Here is an 18,722-nt window from a genome sequence, read left to right as displayed (position 1 = left end):
ATCACTGAACATCTTGCAAGATAACTATCGAATTTTCTACCAATTTTTTATTCCTGCCCTATTGTGCATTTTCTTCAAACGTGACACTGGCAAAATCCATTCATCAAGAATTGAATCACGTCAGACATAGGTAATATAATTATTTAATGGGTTGAATTAAAACTCATCAATACAAAAGTAACGAATCGAAACTATTCTATTTATTTACAGTCATACATATAACATAACAGAGCATCCCCGAAGAGGTCTTCTTCTATCTTGTGGGTTGTGAAGTGGATTACCAACCCCATCAAGTAACGACTACTTACATCAGTAAGTAGTAACCGGAACCAACATCTTAACGTGCCTTCCGAATTACAGCAATCGGGGCCGTGAATTCGTTCAGTTACCTTTCTTTCTAGCTTCCACAAACCAGTCAGGCAGGATGGTCTCTGTTGTCTCACTCACGTTGATTCTTTTGTTAACATCAACGTCGAATCTCAAAGTAATAGGGCCTATTTCCCTGAAGTTACTATTAATTCCTAAAACTTGTTGTACATGGTCCTTGAAACTCTTCTTTATGAATGATAAAAAGTAATCTAAAAACTCTATGGCTGTTCTAGGACTCCAAACGTTCTGAAAAAAAAAAATGTTGTCTATTAGATGGTGAGCCGCATCGCCGAAAGGGTCGAGCCAACTGTGTCAGTCTTCTTATCGTGTGGATAGTGAGTTGGAATACCAACCTCATCAACCCTGGTGTCAGGGTTATTATTGAGCCGCCAAAGGCCCCTGACATGACTCATGTAGCGACTACTTACTTACATCAGTAAGTAGTAACCGGGACCAACGGCTTAACGTGCCTTCCGAAGCACGGATCATCTTACATTCGGACAATCAGGTGATCAGCCTGTAATGTCCTAACCAAACTAGGGATCACAAAGTGGTTTTTGTTATATGTCCCCACCGGGATTCGAACCCGGGGCCTCCGGATCATGAGCCCAACGCTCAACCACTGCACTAGACGGAGGCCTTCACTGTGTTAGTGAAAGTCCGTTATCCATGAAATTAGAAAGCTTAAACGAAGGCAGAAAATAGAGTTATACAGCGCCATCTATTTTTGTTGTGGAACCTAGCCTGGAAAGTCCCTCACTGGGGTAGTCATAGGTACATCCATCGCATGATGTACTAAGTAACCACACGTCACCGAGCTTTCTGTTAGACCAACGTGAGAGGTAAGCCGTATCGCCATCTATAATGGTTGAGTGAAAAGTGCAATTAAGTTATCTTAAGTGCAGACACTAAAATTCTTTTTAATAACGAAAACAAAGAACCAGTAAAAAGTTAACTTACGTGGCAGTATCTGACTATATCATTGGTATCAAACCATTGTAACCGTTGAATTATACCAAAATCGTTTCTGTAGCCCACTATTAATCCTTTCAAGCCTGCTAAATAGCACTGACACCAACATTTAAGCATTTTATTTCTCCTGAAATCAAAAAAGTTGCCAATCTTAGTATGAATAACATTAGTAGAAAAAAATATATAATAGAATATATACTTATATTGAGATAACTAAAACCGAAAACCGGATCTGTCAAATCTTCGGGTTAGGTAAGCGGACCCTGTGAAAAACGGGATAACGCTAGGGAGATAATGATCTTCTAATGTGTGGGTTGTGAGGTGGAGTACCAACCCCATCAACCCTGGTGTCAAGGTTACTAGAGCTGCCAAAGGCCCCTGACATGGGCAAGAAACAACTACTTACATCAGTAAGTAGTAATCAGAACCAACATCTTAACATGCCTTCCGAAGCACGGATCATCTAGGGGCTAGGGAGATGATGTTGATGATGATGATAATTAAAAGTATATAGTATTAAAAGTATTAAAATTATAAAATGAGCCATTGCTCTTTAAATGTCAATATATTTTTATTTGTTTTCAAGTGAATAGGTATATAAAAAATAAATATATAAAGTGTTTTTTTAATAATATAAAATAAAATGATAGTTACTTAAAATTTTCTTCCTGCCTTCTATATTCAATTTCTCTATTCGTTTTTAATTCCACATAGTCGTTGTTACGAAGGTAGTTTAAATTTGTTTCGTGGTCAGCATTTACTGGAGGGTCGGACACCTTGCCACTGGTGGCTAGCATACCATCAATTTGTGCACCATATAAAAGTTCATGGCTACCCAAAGTAGCTCGGTAAAAAAGAGAAAACTCTGCATTTTCTACAACCGGCTTCTCTATATCAGGTTGGAGGCTCGGAAGATCTGTAGAAAAAAGTTTGTAAGGTGATACACAAAACCAGCATAAAATACCTACTAAAAATAGGCTTTATTTACAGAAACTACCATTTTTTGTTGATTGAACACAAAGCTCGGTGAGGTGTGGGTGCTTAGTTCATCTTGTGATGGAGGCCAATTGGGATATAGTCATCTTTATATATTTATTTATAAAGTAGAGCCATTTAGAAGGTTGCGGTATTGTGACTAATATTATATGACAATTACGGCGTACTTAACTTAGTTCTTTATGTCTTAGTGGGCTCAGATTTTCAGTAAACCTTCCCTTGACTACAACAAACATTTTTTTTTCTTTTTTCAAATTTTTGATGAGGCTCTGAACACCATAGTAATCAAGCCAGGCTCATAGGTGCTTTTGTGTACCTATCCCTTAGGCAAAGGATTGGTCAACCAGATAATATAAACTAAAAGCCTTACATAATAGTGGCTCTGCCAACCAGCAATTGACTTTTCCGTTGCCAAGAGAAATCAAACCCTGAGAGGGAAAAACCTTTCTTCTCACGTCTAAATTCCGGGCACATTCCAACAAAATATGGTAAAGGTCAGCGATCTTATGACTCACATGGCACAGAGGTGACGGTTTAATACCAATTAACATTTCAAAACAAAAATCTGCTAAATCAGCATGGCCGATCACGAGTTTTAGCAAGAGTTTGAATAGCAATTTATTTTTATATAAGTAGATCACATTTTACCTGCATTCATGTACTGCTCAAACTTATAGCCCCAAGCGAGGAACTTTTTATCTTGTCCTGTTCTATGTTCTTTTCTGTATACTTCATCCGGTGTATTGAGGGAGCATAAATATATGTGGCCGTTGAAAAGGGTTGCTACAACAATTATGGGGTCCAAACCGAAAGCGCTGCACAAACCAGCAATTAGAGTTCTTCTATATGTAATGAAATGTATACTGGGGTCTACAGCTTCATTCTTATCTAACACAAATTTTAAAAGTAAATCAATCTTTTCAACATTATCTACGCTAGTTCTTTTGATCGCATTGTCAATATTATGGTTGAGATCAAATGAAACGCGTCCTCTAGGTATAGCAGTAACATATTTGAGCTCTGATAAATCCGAGCGATATTTACGTGAAATATCAACGCTCATGTACCCCACTATATAAGGCTTACTAAGAATAATAGAATTCATATTTTGCTTTGAAGAAACAGAGTTTTGTTAATAAATTCACGATAACACTCGACAATTTATTCACACGAATCAAAGAGGATGTAACCACACAAATTACGTATTATCACGGTATTATCCACTGATCTTTGACTCCGGTTGATCCTTTGGGTCACAGACCAAGTAGAGATGCTACGAGAGAGGATGTCAATTCAATTCAATTCGTGTCTCTACCATGTCTCTATCACGCACGCACGTCTCTCTCTCTACGGGGTTGATCACTTTGACATTGACTTTTTTTTTGAGCGGCGAATGCACAGACTATATATTATTATATATTTTTTTACGTCTTGTGTTGACCACAGACATTTAATACTTTAAAGAATACTCAAGAAATACATTATATTACACTCAGACCAGGCTGTGCCAATAATAGCGCGAAAATTACAAAATAGAATTATTTATTTTGTTACTATAGACGCCACCCTGGTGGGCATGACGGATGGAGGAGTTTCCAGGCTACCTTCAAAAACAATATAGATGGCGTTGTACAGCGTTAACGTGATAATTACCTATTTTCTCATTACTCGGATCTTTGACTCGGGTGCACACTAAATAATGTAATGGGAGAAGCATATAATAATTGTTTATGCAAATACTGCGTGCGACTATAAGACGTTCGGGACAAGCTTTCTTAGATGAATTTTGGATGAATTGCTTCGGTGTGGCCATTTTAACCCCCCAGTTGTCTCAAGTTTTCAATCGAACTCCGATAAAATAAAACAAACTTCACTTAATAAATATTTAATGTATTATTAAAAAAAATAAGAACCTTATAGCTAAGCAAAAAAGACCAATATTTAATTACAAAGATTTGAAGATTTCGGCCTTGTAAATTAATTAAAAAGGCATAAGTGAAAGGAAAAAACTATTTAAATTATATAAGTAGTTGAAATATGTACAAGCCGAAAATAATAATTATCCTCTGCGTCCTAACATAATATTAACAAAATATGTTTCCTTGATAGTCTGGCTAGAGAAAGCTTTCCGCGAGAATCGACGGCAATTTATAATAAAACTCGGACAGCATTCGCTAAATATACGATCAAAATTCTTCTTAAAATAACTAGGTGTAAGTTAACTATTATCTAAGTACATGGCAGACAGAAAAATACAAAACCTCCAAACCAAAAGGAGTTTAAATGCGACGTAATCGCACCTTTTCATCTCTGGATATGTTTTACCTTAACTACCACTAGCATGGAGCGGATGACAGCAGGACAAAGAATATGTACGCTTACAGCCTAGTGCAAAAGAGAACTGAGGGGTTAAAATGGCCACATCGAAGCAATTCATCTAAGAAAGCCATGTCGCAATTTGATATTTGGCATATAAAAGTAAGTGCGCAATGCGAACAAATGTCAAATAGCAATATTGCTTTCTTAGATTAATTGTTTCGATGTGGCCATTTTAACCCCCCTGTTCTGACAGCTGTCATCCGCACCGCACCATTCTATAACGCAAATAAGTAGGTACCTATAGTCTGCACCATTAAAGTAGTCCCGCGGCCGCTCTCCGCAGCGGTGACGTCGCAGTAGGTATCTGACTTTGAAATCGCGGAACTTCTTTCATAGGGGCTAAAAAGGCGACATCGAAGCAATTCATCTAAAAAAATATATTGCAATTTGACATTTGCGCATACAAAAGTAAGTGCGCTATGCAAACAAATGTCAAATAGCAATATTGCTTTTTTAGATGAATTTCTTCGATGTGCCGATGTGTTTAACCCCAGATGACAATGTTTTTAATGCTATTTTAACACTAGCTTCGCTTAACAAATAAAAAATAACATTTGTGGTAAGTATCAAAATGCATTATTGACTTAAGTACTAATAACTTATACATATAAAACTAGCTAATAATGAGACGTTTCCTGTCCAAAAATAAATAACTGTGAGTTATTGAAAAAAAACATACTCAAAGTATCTAGCCAAGTAATTAATGCCATCTGCAATAAATCTACAACTTACAAAAAAAGTCTCAAAACTATTTTAGTCGGGTCTATCAATACGTGAATGTTTAAAAGTTGCTAGTCTTTATTTTCCAAGTTTGAGCAGCATTTTATTAACATAAATTATTATTTTTAATAGTAAATTAAATACAATTTGTCACTTATAAATTAAAATTACGATTATATAAAAAAAATCATTTTAAATTATTGCATAAACACTGCAGGTCGGTCTAAAATACCGCCCCCTCTCGTAACTGGTTCAAAGGTGGGCACCTTTGAACTAGTTATATACTGGCCGCGTTTTATAAACTCTAAACAAAAAAGAACTACATATTTAAGTATAAAAAATGGCAATACTTATGACGGAAGTCAATCAAAAATCAAATCAACGCAAAAAATCCTAGAATATTTGGTAAGTATAAGATTTGCATTTATCCAGTTAGTTAGAACTATGTAATATGTTACGTTTTTGCAAATATCTAGTTAGAACTAATACATGTTCTGACTCTAACTGACAGAATATTTGCAAATAGACAAAAGATTCTAAAATATTTTGGCGTTTACTGTATATCGACTTCCGGTGTTCGAAGAACTACCCACTGCGCCGATATTTTCGAACAGTCGAGAGGATGTTCGAGCCTACGCAAGGTTTTTTCAGATGGAACAAAGAAACACTTAAAATAGACGAAGCGATGCCATATAGGCTCATTTCTAAAAGTAAAAATACTGAGTTCTAATCTTAGCAGTAGAAGCAATTTGTGTTTCCAAACCATAATCTTGGAGCTTTCAACTAGAGTGAACAGATAAGTGTGTCCCATCCCAACTTAGGCCATATCATCACATCGTCACTTACATAGACAGGTGAGATTGACTATGCCAAATTTTCTTCGTTAGACGATGTTGAGGACGATGTATCATTTGACCATGTTGGTGATGCTGAAGATGATGTATTATTTGACAATAACTCAAATGGCCGTAAAGATACTATTCTCGCATATAATATACAGGAGGCACAGCATCTGACGATGGAAATGAATGATCTAAGAATTCAGTAAAGAAATTCTTAATGTGATGACGTTCTAGCCAACACCCCTGCTTATCTTTGAACCAGTCTCTCACATATTCCTCCACCTGATTTGTTTTCCAGTGTTCAGGATTAACAAGATTCACCTTAATTACTTTATTCATTTCTTCAAGAACGATTTTATGTAAGTCATTGTCGTTAGGCTGGTTTACAGCAAATACAAGTTTATCTAGGAATCTGCGTATGCATTCATCTTTCGCTTCCATAGAGGATTTCTTTTCATATTTTTCTTTACTTAATATTGCAAATAAAGGATTACGCTGACACATTTTCAAACACTCTCTGTACAAAGTTGATAGTTTTCCCAGTTTGAATCGCTTCGGATCCGAAGCACCACCTGGTGAAGAAATTTCATAAAAATTGTTAATGATGCTATGATCCAGGCCGCTGTTTGTGTAAATGATGTATTGGTTTATTTCTTTTTTTCCTGTAGCACGATCTATCTGGCAGTACGTTTGATAATGCGTATATATGGAGAAATCGCCTTGGAGACATATCAAATCGTATTCGGTAATCTTTCCAAATTCCTTTTGTCTGTATTTGACAATAACATGTTTTAGTGTCGTTCGCCATTTATTTTGATCTTTGTATATATAACTAAAATTGTTAAAGAATCCTGCGTGTTCTTTATATATAAACACCGCGTATCCAAGGTCTAGGCTTTGTTTTAGAAACAGAATCGCCAATTTTACATGATACGTTACTCCTTGTAGAAATGACCTTTCTAAGCGTCGATACGCTCCTACATACAAGTTTGAATGACTATTTTGTTGTTTTAATTCACCCATTGATTCGGTGTGAAGTTCGGGAGTGTTACCGTATTTGTCACGTTTGCGCTTGTCTGCGTTGTATTTTAGCAAAAATTTTACCATGCTCTGTTTTTTCTCAGCTGCGGCATAGTGTAAAGCAGTCTTTCCATTCTGATCTTGTACATTGACGTCAACTAAGTTATTCTCGAGAAGCAAGTAAGACACATCGTAATATGTTTTTAAAACAAAAACCAAATCGGATATGTTTTCTGTATATGGAGTCACAGTCCTTAGTAAGGGTTCACACAACTTTACATACACTAGCAGAAATAACTGATGGTCATCCCGAAACCAATTTGAATAATCTGTTTCAATAAAATATTGAGCAGGTATTTTATTGTTATTGTCACTTTTATAAACGTCTGGTGTATTTCTATTTAACAATAAATATATGTCACTTAGTCCACCATGGATTACAAAATAATGCAATTCGGTTTTCCCATCATGATCCACCCAATCCTTTGCAACAACGTTTCGTTTAAAAATGATACGTCCTATCCTTTGATTAGTAGTAATGATTCGTGTAGCCAATTCACGGCCCCATTCTAAATCTTTTGTTATTTCCAGTTCAAATAGAAGCCTGACGCTGCACAGGTAATTACAGTCTCGTTGGAACGCTAAAGAAAGCGGTGATTGATCTCTCATGTCTAGTAAATCAGACGCTTTATCTTCCAAATCTTCCGCATCTATAGTTAACTTTAAGGGACATTTGTGACACACTGCTAAATAATGTAAAGGAGTCCATTTAAAGAGTTCATCACGCCAAAACATGATCGATTCAAAATCCTTCAACATATAGGACAGTGGTGAAAGGATATTAGAGTCCCCACAACATAAAATTAAATGCAAAGGAGTTCTGCCGTGGGAATCTAAAGTGTCTTGCCACTCGTGCATTTCTTCCAATTTTCCCATTTCTCCGTTCAATGCCGCATAAAATATTTCTTGATTGTGTTTTTCAAATGACACGAGTTTGTAATTTAAGAATATGAATACGAGACGAAACGGTGACTTAGGTGCTGTCATCATGTCGTATACGAAATCTCTAGCTACTTCGTACTTCTGAGGATCTGTACTCCTGGACAGAATGACGTCTCCTAATAGATCAGCTGCAAAATATTCGGCGAACGTGCGGTGAACAAACCGAGGCTTGCCTCCAACCAATCTATCTGCAATCCCCGTCTTTTCACTACCGTCCATGACTGAACGTTTTAATTGGCTCCTCTCTTCTTTTGAAACTAAACCTTCTAAGTGAGATTCTTCAAACAATTCTAAAAGAGCTAATCGCCCATTCTTTTTTCTTGCAATTTCCTTTAATATTTCGTGATTACCTAAGTCTTTCGCTTTTTTAGAAACGCTGTGATGTCGAAGGAATTGAATTTCAAAAAATTGGTTATATAATTCATATATAGTATATACCCTGTTCATGTCCTTACAGGTACCAGTGTCGAGAAAATCTTTAAATTGCTTCATATATACAGTAGCCACCATCTCGATAAGGAGAGGTATAGCCATAAATTCGTTCATATTCATTTTTTTTGAACCTTTATCACCTTGAGGGAGTAATTCCATTAATTCCGTTACAAATTTACGAAGATCCTTTTCTTTAATTTCTGTGTTTAAGGCTAGTTCAAAGCTCCAAAACTTTCTAAGAAATTTTCGCTGTTCTCCTTCGGTCAAAGGAGTAAGGGAATACGCCAAAGTGTCCAGTTTATCTTCTAGATCACTCGCGATGTTGTAAGGTCTGGTGGTGATCCACATTTTGTGCACTCTCGTCTTTTTCACAGCAGCCAATAAATCAAGGACTTTGTTGTTGTAATTCGGAGCTGTCTCGTCAAAGCCATCAAGTAAGATCACAATATTTCCTTTGTTGTACAAATATACAAAAAGCTTTAAAAGTAAGACGTCTAATTGGCAGCAACTTTCATTTACTTTAAAAAATAATTTGCCCTCGTCGTCCTCTTCCAGAAAATCAACGATCTTGAACTTCTGGGCTCCAAATTCATAGCTTTGTAAATGAATTTTATAGCGTCTTTGGTTGTTACTTTCCCTTTGACGAGGTTATCAAACTGAGTAGAATGATCCTCTAAGTTAGTTTTAATAATGCATAGAGGTTCACTTTCGGACATTAGAGCTGATTTAGATTTCGCAGCAAGATGAGACAGCGCAGTAGACTTGCCCATCCCAGGTTCAGCAGTTATGATCACTACTCTATCCTGTAAATCTTCAACCTTTATATGTTTAACAGTGTTTGGGCTAACATTCTGATACTCGTCATTATTTACAAATTTCCGTATCTTTGTAAACGAACCGTGAGTTCTGCGCCATATAAGTTTACCATTGTTATTCTTAACCAACCAATGAATGTTCTGATGTTTAAACTTTACACATAGGGAGCGAAAATAATTATCGTCATAATAATTTAGCGTGGTCAACAAAATGTCTTTGTCTGTAATGTCTGTGTCATTAATATAATCTTCATCAGTAATAATAAATTCATTAACAGCTTTAATTATTTCGTTTCCAATATATGTGTCTCGTTGATATAATTCACGGTCAACATAATAATTCTTAACATGCTCGTAGTTATTAAAAGAATGTACTTGGTTCACTACATAATCTTTCACAAAGAAATTTTCAAGAATTTCACCACTCATTTTTTTCTTAAGTTCGTTATCCATAAGCAACCCCAAATTTATTTTTTGATCTTGGAACACAACCGCTCTCTCTTTAGCCAATTTTGCTTGCGACTCCCTCGAAAGGTCAGCTAAACAGTTTTCATTGTCTTCAATTGTTTCATAATTCATTCCTAAAACAGCAAAAGAATTTCGCAGGTCTGATGGAGCTATTAGAATAATTTTTTTATCATTTGTTTTTTTAACAATGTCTAAAAATAACTTAATTAAACGTATATTCCTATTCAGTTCCGACTCAGTCTTTACCGTTATTATTAAACAGTTCATGCTCTTCGATTCAAAAGCATTAACAGGATTTATGCTAGAATCACTTGTTTCATCGCGCAGATTATCAAGATCGGAAAATATTGTTTTTTTACTTTCTTTAATTGCCTGGGCTACTTTAATTTCAGTGAGTCCCAAATGTTCATAATATACGATACATAGCGACGACGTACTTGCAGTTTTGCAGCTAAGAAACCCTCTTAAAGCCTGAATAACTTCCGTTTGATTGAATCTGATGCCCTTCTTTAAAATGTTTGCTACTTTATTCATAGTGAGAGTTGCCTGCCCCCAACTTGCTAAATGTTGGTTAACATATTCAAAAAAATTCTTGCGGTCTCGATTGGTAAGGAACCATCCATCTTTTTGATGCGCCCAGTGGCTCAGTTCTCCAGCTAGTGTCCTCGCTATCCACATTGTGTCATCTAAACCCGTTATTTTTCGTAACTCTTCTTCAACTTTAAAACGGCATTGATTCACATTAGGTTGGTTAACAGCGAAGATGAATTCTTCAAAAAACTCTTTTAATTCGTTTTCATTGTCAGACTTCATCGATGGTTTCAATGGAAGCGGCTGTTGTGACCACGGTGGAATTTGTAGTGAGGTCAAGAAGGTTGTAACTGTTGGCTGCTGCATCACTTTTCCAATCGTTGCCTTGTATAAAGATAACAGTAGACAGGGTAACGCAGAGAGCGGCGATGGACTGAAGTGAGTGACATTTAAGCTTGGGCTAGTAGTCTTGCATGTAACTTTTTCTTCTCTGCTCTTAAGTAATGCCTTAAACCTTTGGAACAGGCTATCTGGTTCATCACTTATTCCTACACGATACAGTTTGCCCTCCTGTTTCTCGTGTTCGAAAAACAGAAAGTCTTCCGTGATCTCTTTGAGCCCTGTCACTTCCTTATCCAATATCATATTTGTAATTATAATAAATCTGTGACTAGCATCTATACGTCTCCCCTGTGTAATTTTACCAAGTGGATCGAATTTCTTCTTTACATCTCTGATAGATGTGAAATATTTCAGCAGACTAAAGTCACCATTTTTCTCGTTAAGTAAGTCTTTGAGCTTTATGGGTTTGTTTTTCTGACAGCTGTGCTTGGCTTGCAGGAAGTATAGATAAGCTTTGTCGTGTTGGATTTCAATGTGAACCACATCTTCACATGATCCCGCTTCTTGTACTTCAGTTGCGATGTACGATTCAGGGGCGTTCGTTGCGTAACTAGCGCCTGTGTCGGTTTGTTTCATTTTATTCCAAGCGTGTAAGTAGGAGAGCATCATGATGTTTATTTCGTAGTCATGGCCGAGTGGTGCTGGTTTGTTCGATGTTCCTTTGTACTTTATTTTCTTCTCCGCGGCCATTGGTTCGTGGTCCGCTCTGGACCCCGAGCCTCCTGCAGTCTGCGCTGCTTGCTTGTACTCGCTGTATTTCCAGCTCTGTCTTCAACTGGAACAGATAATTATGACGAGTGTACATGTACTCCAGCCTTCTACTTCGATATGATGATAGGAAAATCTGTACAGCGCCATCTATATTCATGTTTTTGAGGAACGTAGCCTAGAAAGTCTCTCATTCCATACAGATACTGCGACGCTAGCGCCACGGCCGCGGAACTTTTTTCGTGCCGCGAACTCTACCTACCTAAACACGGCGTTATAAATAATTGTTTTATTTTGACCTTGAGCATATAAACATAAAATGCAAACGAAGGAAATGTGAGTGAGAATGATAACATTACAATTATCAGAAACCACTTCACTAGTTATCAGAAGAAAACTGAAATGTATGAAACATACCAAGTGCTTGAATAGAGTCGTAGTCCTTGTGTTGAGTTAATGAATTATAATGGTTAACTGGTGACTGATTACCAGGCCATGAATCATAATATAATAAATAAAGTTCGTCATGCAGGAAAGGACGTATAATATCTATATCACTATAAATGCGTAATAGGAGTCCTCAGTCCCCGAAAGGGGGTTGGAGTCGCTCACGGCCGTAGGTTTACTCTTGAAACCCCTGGGTGGTTCTGAGTGATTAAATATAACTTGTTATCATGGTGCAACAAGTGCAATTTTAGGTTATCTAAATAAACTTTATATATAATAGGAAATTATTAATAAGTATAGTAAATAAGTACCTGTGTCCACGGTCATATGGCATGAATAACATTTTAAATAGTCATTGTTTCTCCATCACGAATAATTTAACAACAAAACAAGTTTCCAACACATAATAAGTAAACACAGTAACTATATCTGTCCGCTTGGTCCGCGATATGAGTCACACTTTTACAAAAAACCGCGCGCGCGCTTCAAACCACAGGTTATATCATTTTTTTTTGTTTTGGTTTTCCTCGAAGGCAAAGGGAACTATGCCCATACAGCAATGTATTACGTTTTTTTTTTCTTGGTGATTAATGAAATGATGAAAGGTGATGACGATGAATGATGAAACTTAAGCCCCCACCCTCGGAGCAGACTCCGAACCCCAAACGAATTAACTCAAAAGTCCGCATTAACTTTCGAGTTGTGAAGCGAAAATAGATAGATAACACTTTGTTTATTGAATATTCCGATATAATAACAAAACAACGTCGCGAATGTTTTCCGATTAACTTAATGCGATCATTAACCACAAAACACCACTTCGTATTAATTATTTAGATTATTCAAAGAAGAAAGCAACTGTCCCGTTCCCGTTGCCGCCAAAAAGCCCAGGTTATAATATCAAATAATCCAAATTGTATGTTGACAGACAAAGACACATACAGCCTTGTTTAAAATTAGAAAAAGGAATATCGGACACTGCCCACTGCTCGATTGTTCTATTTGTCGTACGTACTTTGTAGAAATAAATCAATCTTATATTCCTACATTCTTGATATGACGCTATACTAGGCTGTATGAATTAATTGTAGTTCCTTTCCCATATGATATAAATATAAAAAAAAACTTTTGGCGCTCTTCATCTGTCATTCGTTGATTTGGTTTTTGGTTAGTGGGTGCCTCGAAACTCTATTTATATTAAAAACCATTAAAAACGAAACAATTATTTAGATAATTATTATAAGGCTCGGAATTTATAAGTAGTGGGTTGTTTTACAACTAAAATAGTTGAGTTTTAAATTTCAAACGCGATAAGATAAGAAATAATTTGAGTTAGTAAGCAGTCAACATTGTTAGTTTATAAGTTATAATATTTTGTGGCACTTTAAAATGGCAAATGTGAAGCTGAATCTGATTGCTGCAGCGTGTGAGAATATGGGTATCGGTGTAAATGGGACACTTCCATGGCGATTGAAGTAAGTTTTTTATGTTTTGTTTCTACATTAGAGTGCGCGATCAAAAACATAGAGCGCGGTCAGTCAGCAGTCTTTAAAGACAACCCATCCAATGACTGACTAGCCCTGGTTTTGCTAAACATTGTTCTCTAGTAGGTAACTATCAACAAATATAACAGGGATTTGTGGATTATGAGTACTATATCTCATGAACGGAGCATAAAGGGTTCATGAGGTATTTATTAAGTTTATCGTCTTATCTGTCACCTTTAAACTTTTATCTTGCAATATAAAACAAAAAGTCTTAATATAATGTAAGACTGGTTGGATATTTGTTTTTTTTTGTTCTATGTTTTCTATGGCCTTATTTTGCATCTTAGACCATCTTGTTACAGAAGTCATTATAATAATACATAACATAAACAGCCTATATACATCTCACTGCTGGGCACAGGTCTCCCCTCTATCAACCGGAGGGGATATGGAGCATAATCCACCACGCTGCTCCACTCCGGGTTGGAGGCATTATAATAATAGATAATTATTTTTTATTCAATACTCAAAAATTAACTGGCTGACCATCTAACTTATTTATTTTTATTTTATGGTACTTTTACAGAAAAGAGATGGCTTTTTTTACAAAAATGACTTCGGGCGTGAAAGACTTGAACAAGAAGAATGCTGTCATTATGGGACGTAGATCATGGGACTGTATCCCGGAGAACTATCGGCCTTTAGTTAACAGAGTCAATATTGTTCTTACACGGAACGTTCAGCAAATTGAACAACGAGTAAGTAGGTGTTAAGAACAATTACAGTGACATAGCTTTTAAAAAATTGAAATTAGCATATAAAAAAATTAATCAAAAACAATTTGCACAATAAATTTACACGAGTCTGTGCTATTTACTGTACTCGTCAAAAAGCCCGCCCCTGACTAATGAAGACATGGCCTAAAGGTCTTTGCAACCAATTTAATTTAGGGATAACGGACAGCCCACTTTGCAGAGGCTGTCTGGAAGCAAAAGAAACTGCCCCCCACGTAACCCTGGAATGCACGGGAGTGTTAGCACAATGGGTAAAAATTATCAAAGGAATGGGGTCGCTCCGCGAAGCCTGTGAAAACCCCAGGAGGCATCTGAGCTTCTGGAAGCAGTTAGGTTGGCTTACGTAGTCAACAATTACATGCATAATGGGCCATCTTAGAGTCTAAATGCGGAAAACAGAGCCCACTAACATAAAATAACAAGGTCTTTGCAACTAGGCCAAAAACCCCAAGGAAAAGCAGCAATTGTTTTGTAGCTACTACCCTAAGGGTTGTCCAGCTAGTACCCTTTTTAGTTTTAAAGCTTACAATTCATATATGTTCAAATTTTAATAATAATAAGTTTATGTAACGTCTTAAACCTAAATAAAGATTCTATCTATCTATCTCTCTACTCTATGACGAACGGTTGCCATAAATCATAAAGTTGAAGTTGCCTAAGGGGTAGGTACACGAAATCACCTATGAGGCTAGCATGATCACTCAGGGTGTCATCATCATCAGCCCATTAACGTCCCCACTGCTGGGGCACGGGCCTTCCCTATGGATGGATAGGGAGATCGGGCCTGAAACCATCACGCGGGCCCAGTGCGGATTGATGGTTATTAACGACTGCTAATGCAGCCGGGACCAACGGCTTAACGTGCCTTCCGAAGCAAGGAGGAGCTCGAGATGAAAACTTTTTTGTGGTCACCCATCCTATGACCGGCCTTTGCGAAAGTTGCTTTACTTCAACAATCGCAGACCGAGCGCGTTAACCGCTGCGCCACCGAGCTCCTAAAAAAAAAGTTAAAAGAAGATATTTTCTTTTTTGACGTGACTTATGTTTAGGTTTAGGTGGCATTAACCACTTCGCCAGACAAATGGGGAGCGCTGAAGGCTCTCACCCGGTACAACGATAAAAACAACAGGCCTGAGGGTGCCCAGTTGGACGCGAGCCTCGGCTCAGGGCGTCGTCTGAGAGGAAAAATATTTGAAAGAATTAATCGACCCTAGTGGGTCGATAGCGATAAGCGCTGATTGAGGGAATTGCAAGAAGAAAACCTACCTTGAATGTGTGGATGTGAAAGACTCCAACCTCTGATTGTTGTTGCAGGTACCACAAGGAGTGCTGGTATTCTCAAGTCTTGATGAGGCTGTGAAATATATTGAGAGTCGAGACGATATAGAGTCTACATGGGTCATTGGAGGCTCCGCTATTTACAAGGTAGCTCCAGGCTCCTGCCGGAACCTCTTTAAAAATACTGACGAGTTTACGTTGCACAAGTATTCTGATTTTGAACACTTTCCCACGGCCGCGGCGCTCGTGTCGCAGATTTTTGCATAGAATTATTACATAACAATAAACAGCCTATATACGTCCCACTGCTGGGCACAGGCCTCCCCTCAATCAACCGGAGGGGGTATGGAGCATACTCCACCACGCTGCTCCACTGCGGGTTGGTGGAGGTGTTTTTACGGCTAATAGCCGGGACCAACGGCTTAACGTGCCCTCCGAAACACGGAATCATCTTACTTTTTTGGACAATCAGGTGATTCAAGCCTGAAAAGTCCTTACCGAACAAACGACAGTCTCACAAAGTGATTTTGACAATGTCCCCATCGGGAATCGAACCCGGACCTCCAGATCGTGAGCCTAACGCTCTAACCACTAGACCACGGAGGCTGTGTTATAGAATTATTATGACTTGACAATTACTTCCATTCTTCTTCTATCGTGTGGGTTGTGAGGTGGATTACCTCATCAACCCTGGTGTCAGTGTAACTATTGCGCCGCCAAAGGCCCCTGACATGGCTCATGTAGCGACTACGTACTTACATTTTACGGGACCAACGGCTTAACGTGCCTTCCGAAGCACGTATCGTCTTACTTTCGGACAATCAGGTGATCAGCCTGTAATGTCCTAACCGAACTAGGGATCACAAAGTGATTTTTGTGATATGCCCCCACCGGGATTCGGTCCAACTTATTCTTTCCATCCTCCTCCAACACCATATTTCAAAAGCCTCGAGTTTCTGTCTTTCTTCGCCATGTTAGATATTGATTTGATTTTTGATTTTATTGATTTCAGGAGGCGATGGACCACGAGAAATGCGACAAAATCTATTTAACTGAGATACAAAATAACTTTCAGTGTGACACTTACTTCCCTTCCTTTGATAAGCAGCATTACCAGCTGGTGGAGGAGGATGGGATACCAACGGAAGCACAAGTCGAAGGAGACATTAAATATTACTTTAGGATTTACAAGAAAGTTTGATACATAAAAATAATAAATAAAAGTGCTATTTGTTTCATTAATTATTTGACCCCTGGCTAATGAAAGCTGTCTAAGAGAAACGGAGGTTATTTAAAAATAAATCGAGGCATTTTAAACCCCCCCTATAGCAGAAATGATAAGCTGCAAAGTCCAATCAGTTTCTTGCAAAGTAATTAATTAATGGGTTGCATTTAAAACCTCCTGGTTACATGTCGTTTCTGTAATAGACCAAAAACACCTACAAACACAAATTTTATAATTATGACAACTAATTGATTCATAATTTCACCACTGTTTTACAAATAATTCGCTGGGCTCAGTGACTGCTCTTTGATTGTATAATAAACGGATCACGGGCGTGAGTTTATGTACCTACGTATGTGTATAATAAAAAAAATAATTAGAAGATAGGTGGGAACATTACTTTGCACAAACCATAAGAGTCTATGGCACAAACGTACGGTCACGAGCATTAATATGTATACACTTTGGTACCATGTCACATTAACTTTTTTGACAAATTGAACTGTAAGTGTCACTTAATGTCAATATGTTAGTGCGACAGAGTCCTAAAGTGGGGACATTATATTGCTCATGCATGACTGTACAAGTGTACACACAAACATCTCTCACCCTAAACGCATATACCTGCTCCGTTCCGTCGTGGGTAAGAAGGTGATATGTCACTCAGTGATATGTCGTTCCAAAAAAGGCGCGAAACTTGTGTAAAAAGAGTTATTACTTAACTTTTACCATAGACCAGAGTACAAAAAAGAACAAGGACCAAATAAAGAACAATTTGAAAAAGAAAAGCAGCCAGTGTGCCTATTAAAGAGTTTGCAACGCGAACATTCCCACTTTGGAAACTTTCGCGGGAACGCCACATCACTGTATACACTGCCCAAGTGGAGTTGATACTAGATAATTAGGATTTCTTTTTATCAAGTATCAAATCCGCTTGGGTAGTCTATACTTAGTTTTCAGCTACATAACATAAACAGCTTATATACGTCCCACTGCCGGGCACAGGTGTCCCCTCAATCAACCGGAGGGGGTATGGAGCATACTCCACCACGCTGCTCCACTGTGGAGGTGTTTTTACGGCTAATAGCCGGGACCAACGGCTTAACGTGCCTTCCGAAGTACGGAATCATCTTACTTTTTCGGACAATCAGGTGATTCAAGCCTGAAAAGTCCTTACCAAACAAAGGACAGTCTCACAGAGTGATTTCGACCATGTCCCCATCAGGAATAGAACCCGGACCTCTAACCACTAGATCACGGAGGCTGTTCCTTGGGAAGGAAATTCCCAGTAGTTCAACTAGTAAGACTACGACTATTCTAAAATAGGGGCAAAATAAGTTTTAGGTCTACTCCATTATTTTCGTGTTCCGAATAGTTCCGAAATCGGTCAATCCGAGTCGTAGTAAAACCCGAGCGCGTTACCAAGCACCACGCGCTAATACGTAATAAGACGATGGCGTACTTCCTTAATTTGACACGATTTTATTGAGTCTATATACAGGGTGTTAGTGACATCGTAACGAATACTGAGGGGGATGATTCAGACCATGATTCTGAGTTGATATCAAGTGGAATTTCCTGTCAGAAAATTCATGAAAATTATTGTGCTTTTTTAATTTATTTTCCGTTCCATACTTTTTGATATCAACTCAGAATCATGGCCTGAATCAGTGTTAAGTGTTAATTATTTTATATTATTTTAACTACTCCTTTAAATTTTAAGTAAATGGCTATGAATGTTATTTTTATTCTTAAATTGACGTAAGATAGTTTTATTTTTTTGTTTATTGCCATTTAAATATTATTGTATTGGGAGATATGTCTGTAATAATAAT

The 18,722-nt window shown here is 37.6% G+C and overlaps 3 protein-coding genes across 7 annotated transcripts in view; 1 reads left to right on the top strand and 2 right to left on the bottom strand.

Moving 5' to 3' along the window:
• The window catches only part of LOC126378465 (glucose-6-phosphatase catalytic subunit 1), a 214,899-nt gene that overhangs the window by 49,764 nt on the left and 146,413 nt on the right, over positions 1 to 18,722 (bottom strand). The window lies entirely within an intron of this gene.
• Positions 171 to 12,570, bottom strand: LOC126378361 (decapping and exoribonuclease protein-like). Of its 3 annotated transcripts, none has more exons than XM_050026645.1 (4): positions 12,415 to 12,556; positions 1,996 to 2,257; positions 1,330 to 1,468; positions 171 to 615 (listed from the first exon to the last, which is right to left on the bottom strand). In XM_050026645.1, exons 1-4 carry the CDS (start codon positions 12,428 to 12,430, stop codon positions 382 to 384), a joined length of 651 nt encoding a protein of 216 aa, XP_049882602.1. In that variant the 5' UTR covers positions 12,431 to 12,556; the 3' UTR covers positions 171 to 381. The 3 variants fall into 3 exon arrangements, with proteins under 3 accessions (XP_049882602.1, XP_049882600.1, XP_049882599.1); XM_050026643.1 differs by lacking the exon at positions 12,415 to 12,556 and adding an exon at positions 2,986 to 3,712; XM_050026642.1 differs by lacking the exons at positions 171 to 615; positions 1,330 to 1,468; positions 1,996 to 2,257 and adding an exon at positions 9,234 to 11,723 and having other exon boundaries at positions 12,415 to 12,570.
• On the top strand, positions 13,252 to 16,897 carry LOC126378528 (dihydrofolate reductase). Of its 2 annotated transcripts, none has more exons than XM_050026951.1 (4): positions 13,252 to 13,578; positions 14,177 to 14,348; positions 15,699 to 15,809; positions 16,675 to 16,897. In XM_050026951.1, the coding sequence occupies exons 1-4, from the start codon at positions 13,493 to 13,495 to the stop codon at positions 16,861 to 16,863; spliced, it is 558 nt and encodes a 185-aa protein (XP_049882908.1). In that variant the 5' UTR covers positions 13,252 to 13,492; the 3' UTR covers positions 16,864 to 16,897. The 2 variants fall into 2 exon arrangements, with proteins under 2 accessions (XP_049882908.1, XP_049882909.1); XM_050026952.1 differs by lacking the exon at positions 13,252 to 13,578 and adding an exon at positions 13,682 to 13,792.

This window comes from Pectinophora gossypiella, chromosome 26 (genome assembly GCF_024362695.1).
Source record: "Pectinophora gossypiella chromosome 26, ilPecGoss1.1, whole genome shotgun sequence".
Taxonomy (NCBI): Eukaryota; Metazoa; Arthropoda; class Insecta; order Lepidoptera; family Gelechiidae; genus Pectinophora; species Pectinophora gossypiella.
This window is presented reverse-complemented; position numbering and strand designations above follow the sequence as displayed.